Here is a 9,025-nt window from a genome sequence, read left to right on the forward strand (position 1 = left end):
AGTCATTAACACTGATAATTGTTTTGCATTTTAAGTCATTAACGTACCAAATAAGATCCAAAAGACATTATGCCATTAACCACTAAATAATATCCAAAATACATTGAGTCATTAACACTCAAAATACAAAACAACTAATAGAGTCAGAGACCAATCTGAGAAACATTTGACAAAGACATGAACCATTTTGAGTTATTAATAGAGTCAAAGACCAATTTAAAAATTTGGTATAAATGGACCAATTTGAGAATTTGGTACAAAGGGGACCAATTTGATGGTTTACTCTATAATTAATCGAGTAAATAGGCAATTTCCCCCTTGAAATTGTAAGTTTTGTCAATTACCCCCCTGAAATTAACAAAACTTCGATTACCCCCCTGAAATTGCATAACGTTAATCAATTTACCCCCTCCGTCAAATTTTTCTGTTAGTGACATTTGACTGTTTACGGTTATGATCACATACCCTCCTGAAATTTTGCACTTATGTGCAAAATGCCCCCTGAACTTGAAAATTTATATATTTTTTTTCTTATCTTTGACTTAAAAGATATTAAAGGTATGTTAGTTCATATAAATCTTTATGGAATGTATGTTCATGCAACTATTGGTCATATAAATCTTTATGAAAGGTATGTTAGTCTCATGTGTTTTAAATATATACATATATAGAAGACTTTTTCACACAAGTTGATAATTATGTTAAAGTATGCAGTCATAAGAGTACATAAGTCTTTGATAATTGTATGTCCATAAAGAAAATTCATAGGTTAATATTTGCATAAGGAAGAAGAAACAAGGCTTAGGTTTGTGAGTTTGCAACTTAATTAATGATATAATTTTTATAACGCAGGAAATGGCATATCTATTAGCTGCAACATGTTAAATAGATTGTGTCACAGATCTTCTGCATGAAGCCGGTAGATCGCATTGTCCTGCAAAGTTATGTGATAGATATCAACTTTCTGCTGCTATGACATTCTTGTCTTAGTTTATTTCAAAAGTTTGATATCTTTTTAATGTTTGGTTTTTAGTTTTATCTTCTTTGTAAAAAATTATCTTGCTCCTTGTTGATATATATAAAATATGAATGAAAAGGCCGCACATGAAAAAACTGTTATTTCTTTGGCATATATTCATTCATGTTCTTGTGAATATAATTTTGATGATAATAGGTACAATATACTACTTGAAGAACTGAATGTATGATTTTTGGTAAGGAAAAAAATATAAATTTTTAAGTTTGTGGAGCATTTTGGAAAATTTCAGGGGGGAAGTATTTGATCATAACCGTAAAGAGTCAAATGTCACTAACATTAAAATTTGATATGGGGATAAATTGATTAACATTATACAATTTTAAAGGAATAATTAAAGTTTTGTTAATTTCATGAGAAAATCGACAAAATTTATAATTTCATGGAAAAATTGCCTATTTACTCATAATTAATCTAGACAAAATGCAAGTGGTAGATGCTTTGGTGCATGTGGCGCGACAAGTGCATCGAACCATAAATCATTACTCATGCTTCAAACTTTACCGAACTTCGACCGAACAAATATGGCTCTATACTCAGATTAAGAACACATTCATCGTTTAACTTGCAGAAAACACAAACCAACGTAAACCCAAAAACAATGCCATCATGTTCATGTTCATGTTCATGTTCACTCCCTCTCTCTCATCTTTCTCTCTCTTCCTTCTCCAAAACACCACTCCCACAAAAACGTTATCCACTTCATCCTCGTATCTTAACAAAATCCTCAACTAACAAAAACCCTGAAACAACAAAATCCACTTCATGGGTAAGTCCAGATTGGCTCACATCACTTTCAAAATCCTTAACAACATCAAAAAATGATGATTCCAACATTCCTATAGCAAGTGCTAAGCTTGATGATGTTTCTGATCTTTTGGGTGGTGCTCTTTTTCTTCCTTTGTTTAAATGGATGAATGAGTATGGTCCTATTTATCGTTTAGCTGCTGGTCCAAGAAACTTTGTTGTTGTTAGTGATCCTGCTATTGCTAAACATGTTCTTAAGAATTATGGTAAATATGGTAAAGGTCTTGTTGCTGAGGTTTCTGAGTTTTTGTTTGGGGATGGTTTTGCTATTGCTGAAGGACCTCTTTGGACGGTATTCTTTAATTCTTTGACGTCGTTTCAATTCTGATTATGTTTTATGTTTTTTTTAATAATATTATGTGTTTTGAGAATGATGAAATCGAGTTTTTATAGCAATGTGGGATATTTCGATTGTGCTTTAGAATTTTAATTTAAGCGATAATAATATCATATTGCTGCTTATATATACGAATAGGGATGAGATCAAGCTACTCCCAGACTAACTCTGACCATTGAGTAACTCAATCTATGAATTAACGGAGTAAATGATCATTTTGGTCTTTGAATGTGTCAGGCATTGTCGTTATAGTCCCTGAGCTAACTAACCAAAATTACAAAAACATCTTCGAATTGTCTCTACCAAGTTAGTTTAGTCCTTGAATGAGTTTTTCTGTTAGTTATTTTGGTTCCTGAATTGGTCTTCCATAAGTCAATTTGGTCCATCAAATTACTAGTAGAAGATACACTCAAGGATGTTTTTGTGATAATTTTGATAAATCCATTGACTATAGATAGTGACATCGCCTTGCATATTTTGGAAAATTTGGAGAGATGTAATCTCACCATTGTTGGGAAGTCCGGTGCACTGGAGCTCCCGCATACACATGATCTAGGAAGGGGTCCCACCATTTTGGTGTATTGTACGCAACCTTACCATGTTTTTTACACAAGAGGTTGTTCCCAGAACTTGAACTCGTGTCCTTCCAATCACGTGACAACAACTTTACCGTTGTGCCAAGGCTCGCCCAATCTCACCATTGCTATTTATTTATATTCTAAAGAGTACATTCTAAGTTAAATTTAAGATATTTGGTGAAGTATCATTTAGTTTTGAAATTTTACAAAATTGTGTGTACTTGATCTACTCCATACGAACTTAATTCAATGGTTTCGATTGGCAAAACTTAATGTAAACAATGAGATCTTGAATAGAGTAATTAAACCTCATATTGTAGTTGGTTCTCTTGGGGTATAAAAATCAATTATTCACTTCTAGTTGAATTGGTACTGGTTGAGCTTTTAATAATGGTTTTATAGGTAATTTTGGGCAACCATCAATTTTGTTACAGTTATTGTCTTTTATTTATTAGGCAAGGCGCAGGGCTGTGGTTCCATCTCTTCACAAACGGTACTTGTCTATTATGGTGGATAGGGTGTTCTGTAAATGTGCAGAGAGATTAGTAGAGAAGCTACAAGCCGATGCAGTTAATGGAACTGCTGTTAACATGGAAGACAAGTTTTCTCAGTTAACCCTTGATGTTATTGGTTTATCCGTGTTCAACTACAACTTTGACGCACTAAATTCAGATAGTCCTGTTATTGAAGCCGTTTACACTGCACTGAAAGAGGCGGAGGCTCGGTCAACCGATCTTTTGCCCTATTGGAAGGCAAGTTCTTTTCTCATATCCCATTTGTTATATGAAGTTTGGATTTTCTTTCTGTGTTCATCAAACCTTTTCTGTCCTTGTTTTATTTTTGCTGCAGATTGATTTTCTTTGTAAGATAATCCCGAGACAAATAAAGGCTGAAAATGCTGTTACTGTTATCAGGAAAACTGTAGAAGACCTTATTGAACAATGTAAAGAGATTGTAGAGTCCGAGGGTGAAAGAATTGATGCTGATGAATATGTGAATGACGCTGACCCTAGTATTCTTCGATTTTTGCTTGCCAGCAGAGAAGAGGTATGCTTTATATCTATTCCAAAAGTATACTTTGCTTTTATCGTCGTGTTCTTTGGCGACTGGCTGTATATTCAGAATGTATTATAATATATGTTTGATATTAGATGATATATAAAGTTTCCCTTTTCTGATAGATTATATATCTCGAGTCTTTACCCTTTCTGAATGTTGACAGGCAGTGATATAGATGAACAGTGCATTTGTTTTATGTGAACATTATTAGTTGTTTATATTAATTAACATTCTGTTCAAATTACTCATGCTCAGATGTTGAACATAGCACAACCAAGTAAATTTCATATTTCAATTATTGTTTAAAATGTTCATTTTTCCATTTTTTTTTTTTTTTTCATTATGTTAAATTTTTTAAAAGGGGGACAACCATCTAATTTTCTGATTTAGGAACTTCTAGTTGTGTAAGTTTTCCAAAGGACACGAATTGTGGCTTTTCATGTTCATGTAGTGTTGTTGTGCTTTTTCCTCAATTGTTGAGCTTTGGTTCATTTTAGTTGCACTGCTTCATTAAGTTAATTTCAAATATGAAGGTCCACACCACCATAACTTTCATCCTGGGACATGCCATTTCAGTATGCAATGACAATACTTTGTTTCGTCTTCTGAGTTTTATACTTTACTTTCGCTTTCTTTTGATCCATTCTACATGTTTATATTCTTACTTGGTGGTTGAGTGGTTCTACATGTCAGGTTTCTAGTGTGCAATTAAGGGATGATCTTTTGTCAATGTTAGTTGCTGGTCATGAGACCACCGGTTCGGTGCTGACTTGGACACTTTATCTTCTAAGTAAGGTACCATTTTACTCTTCTTCAGTGTATTTAGTTTTCTTTCTAAATGACAACGCTCTCACAATTTCATCCTACGATTTGTTGGAACAATATTTAAAACTTCAAGCACAATTTGACTGCAAAACCTCTTTCAATTTTTCAATAACGTTAAGAAGCTGCTGTTGTGTATTTTGTTTCTATCGTGTAACATGGAAACTGATTATGCGTCTGGATCTCATGATGGTGATACATTGTTTTGGATTTCCCTTTTTTACTCTTAATTAATCGTCAAATTACAAATCCCCGCCCCCAAAGCTTACCCTTTTGTAACATATGATTGTTAGCATTGAGCAAACACAGAACAAGAGCTCCATTATGGTCTTCCCCCTGTGAATTATCATCTCTCTTCATGCAGGATTCTTCCTCATTGGCAAAAGCTCAAGAAGAGGTAGACAGAGTTTTACAGGGAAGGCGTCCTACCTATGAAGATATGAAAGATCTTAAGTTCTTGAATCGCTGTATTATCGAGTCACTCCGACTTTATCCACATCCTCCTGTAGGTTACTTACACCAATTTCCAGTATGAATGTCTGAGTTTGAAAATATTTTTTATTATCTTGTGTATGAAAGTTCTAAACTTATGTATAGGTTATGCTTGTTAGGCAAAACTTTCGATATGACAAACAGTTTCGTTTTCTATTTTTTAAACTATGAAAGTAACATTTGCTGATATAATGATCGTGATTGCTGGAATTTCTGAAATCCAGTCATTTCTGAGAATTATTCCTTTTTTATCTTCTTTGATTACATATGTTACTATCTTCATTGAAATTACTGGTTCTGTTTAGGAGAAACATATCATAGGCCTAAGTGACAGACTACAATAGTAGACTTGACACGATAACTTGACTCCAAACCTTAAGGAAATTAGTAATTTAGTATATGGGCCTTTACACTTATATTGTTTTTATTAAACCTATTATTAACCAATGTCGAACTTCGTCACTCACTTGAATTTTCAACAGTCTTACACAAAACCTCTCTAGATATAGCTGTACGTTTTAGTCTTCTATACCTTATTGGAACTGACTAGTGAAATATCCTTCACTAATTTTATAGTTTCTGATGATTTTATATGACTTTATGCATCCTTAAGGTATTGATAAGAAGATCTCAAATTCCTGATGAGCTTCCGGGTGATTACAAAATCGATGCCGGTCAAGATATTATGATTTCTGTGTACAACATACATCATTCTTCTAAGGTATTGCTTGATCAATGCTCTTATGTGAAAAAAGGTTTCTTTTATGGACCAAATGCTGCTTCTTGGTTTGAATGTAGCATACCTGTAAGCTTTTTTTAAGAAGTTTGGGAATGGGTTTTTCAAATCGCAGTAATTGGTCCTGTTAAAGTGTTACCTACCGATGTGATTGCAAAAAAAATAATGTGATGCACACCTTATTTCTATCTCGGTTTTGATGTTATTGTTTATTTTCTTGTCATTTTGCTAGATTGAATCTAATAAGCAAGGCGTCGAACATGATTTTTCTCCTTTTAAGATCACTATATTGATATATTGTATTTATTTCATTATGATTTTTCCAGGTTTGGGATAGAGCTGAAGAGTTTTTGCCAGAAAGATTTGATTTGGATGGTCCAGTACCAAATGAAACAAATACAGATTTCAGGTGCGCATTTTGGTTACAGTAAAAATTATTGCACTCCACAAAAGTGGTGTAAATTTCACCTCTGCTCTTGTAGCTAGTTACTTACACAATAAGACTGTCTGGATAAACAACTTAATCAATCATTTATAACATAAGTTCGTTTAAAAATAAGCTTTTATAGCATAAACACTTATCATATACTAAGTGTTTATGTGTAAGTTATTTCTATAACAAAAGATAAAATAATATTAAATTGTTTTTATATAAGCTGTTTTTATAAGCTATCATGGAGAGCTTATGCAAATAAGCTGAAAACAACTTATGGACATGTCATAAGCTGTTTCCTTAAACTCTCTCAAAGAGACTTACAATTGTTTATGTCAATAGATAAGCTCATATAAGTCAATCTTTATGGAATCAAAACATGTTACAGATTCATTCCATTCAGCGGAGGCCCTCGAAAGTGTGTCGGTGATCAGTTTGCATTATTGGAAGCTACCGTTGCTCTTGCAGTCTTTTTACAGCACATGAACTTTGAGCTGGTACCTGATCAGAATATTGGCATGACTACTGGAGCAACAATACATACAACAAATGTAAGATTCTCTACATTTTTCTTCTTTGATATATGTTTTTCAACAAGTGTCTTCTTTAGTCTAAGTTGTTCACTTGCACCAATTTTCTATGCATTGCAAGTCTCACTACATGTTTCCATCAAGGGAGTGAGCAGAATGAAATGCTAAATTATAATTATTTTAGGAGTAATACTCAATTGGGCCCTGAAAAATTTGTAGGATCATATCAATCTAGTCCTTCACATTATCAATATTTGCAAAATGTTATCAGATTTGTACCTCTACCTGTATCTCTTATCAAATATATCCTTAATATTATTTACTCAGTTTCAAATACCTCTCCTACATTGCTAACTTCATTTCATTATAGTCTTTGCAAATACCAATAGAGGGACAAACCTGGTCAACATTTCACAATCTTAGATGTCATTTTGAAACATTTTACGATGGAGAATTATGTCGATATGATCCAACAATTTTTGTGATCTAATAGGATTTTGTTTTTGCAGGGCTTGTACATGAAACTGAGCCAACGGTTGAAATAGTTGACATCCACTTTTTCTTCACATAGGTTGCAAAATTTATTGGCTAATAACTATCAGCAAGATTAAATTATTTTTTTGAGAGAAGCAATATTAAATTCTTATGATGGCTTATTTGTGCCATTTCGTACACCACAAGTAATGTAGTAAATATGCATTTGATAGAAAATATTTCTAACGGTCTAATTATTTATTCATATTTTCTAAATGCTGTAATGTTTTGCTGAATGAAAAAGTGAAGAACTAGTGCACACAAGTTCCACATATATTTAATTTAAGGGATTGGTCTAGCGGTAAAAAGATAAATCTGGAACTCAAACTTTGAAAATAAATTATATTTTTGATAAAATTTAATTATTGAAAAATTAAGCATCAAATTACATGTTGATTTTTCATTTAAAGAATTTCATGCAAAGACAGATTACCTTTATTTTTTGACTAAGAACCAGATTACCTTATTTTATTTGTCAATCTTCTAAATATTATAAGCATTTTCCTTAAAATTGTCAATTGTCTCTATTATTGAATGAATCGACTATTATCATCTTTTTCTTGTATTGCAATGCTCATAAGTTCATCATTTTTATTTCTTCCGTCAAAAAGATAATAATTTTTTTATTTATTCATTAGTCTCGTCAACTTTTCTTAGTAGAATGGCTTAGTCTCACTCTCACCTCTCATGTAGCATTCATATGTTGCCTTGGGTTTCACTTCATTTGTTGTTGGGCATATCGTTTTCTTTTCACTTCATCAAAATATCAGTACAAAAACATTGATCAGTACAAAGCAACTGCAATTAAGTAAGCATATATAATAATACACTAAACTAATTAACCAAAATTAGGAGAAACAAAAATACTCTATTATTATCATCATAAAACACAAAGTCCTCTATTTTAGTGACAAGTAACTAGTACTTAGCACCATGGCCAAATTAACCCATGGACCCAATGCAAACCTACCACATAAATCTTATGGCTATAGAGAGATTAAATTCTCATAATTCTATTCGATTAATTATAATAACGTGTTTTGATGGAAAGAGAAAAGGGACATTCTTTTTTTCTTAACAAGTTACTTTCACATAAGCTTGGCTGGCGATTAACGTTGGATCAAACCGATGTGACACCGAAGCAAACCTGACAAGACAAAAAAAAAACTTACATAAATAACAGCTACATCATATGGTAAGTAACACCTTAATTAATTACTGTATTTAAATTGATATCAACACAAAATACGCTATTTTAAATTCCATACTATAAGCAATTAACGAAACAGACACAAATTGAATACGAAGCCGCCAGCATTACCATTTTCACAAGAGAAAGACGCAAAGCTGTCCGTACGGAATGCACAATATCATATGTTTTGTCAAAATATTACTGGGTTAAGGGTGCTTTATCCCTGTAATATAGGTCATTTTTTCGTTTTTTTATGACCTATTGGGGGTATTCCAAAAAAAAAATATTTTACAGGGGGGAAACAAAAAATAACCTATATTACAGGGGGTAAAGCACCATTAACCCAATATTACTCCATCCGTGTCTGTTTAACTCAGTCCGTTGACCATTTCATACACATTAAACAAAAAAAAGGAGAAAAATGGTTCAAATATTGATACATTCTTCTTTATGATAAATGTAAAGTAAA

General features: G+C 32.5%; 1 protein-coding gene across 1 annotated transcript; it reads left to right on the forward strand.

Moving 5' to 3' along the window:
- The first annotated feature begins 1,473 nt into the window (after nt 1-1,473).
- Nucleotides 1,474-7,638, forward strand: LOC11429551 (carotene epsilon-monooxygenase, chloroplastic). Its single transcript, XM_003590394.4, is given in 10 exon segments — nt 1,474-1,747; nt 1,749-2,135; nt 3,214-3,510; nt 3,608-3,805; nt 4,511-4,612; nt 5,004-5,144; nt 5,745-5,852; nt 6,194-6,276; nt 6,689-6,851; nt 7,340-7,638. Coding segments are annotated over 10 exon segments (1,617 nt in total). The 5' UTR covers nt 1,474-1,645; the 3' UTR covers nt 7,376-7,638.
- Nucleotides 7,639-9,025: the final 1,387 nt, after the last annotated feature.

Source organism: Medicago truncatula, chromosome 1, assembly GCF_003473485.1.
Source record: "Medicago truncatula cultivar Jemalong A17 chromosome 1, MtrunA17r5.0-ANR, whole genome shotgun sequence".
Lineage (NCBI taxonomy): Eukaryota > Viridiplantae > Streptophyta > Magnoliopsida > Fabales > Fabaceae > Medicago > Medicago truncatula.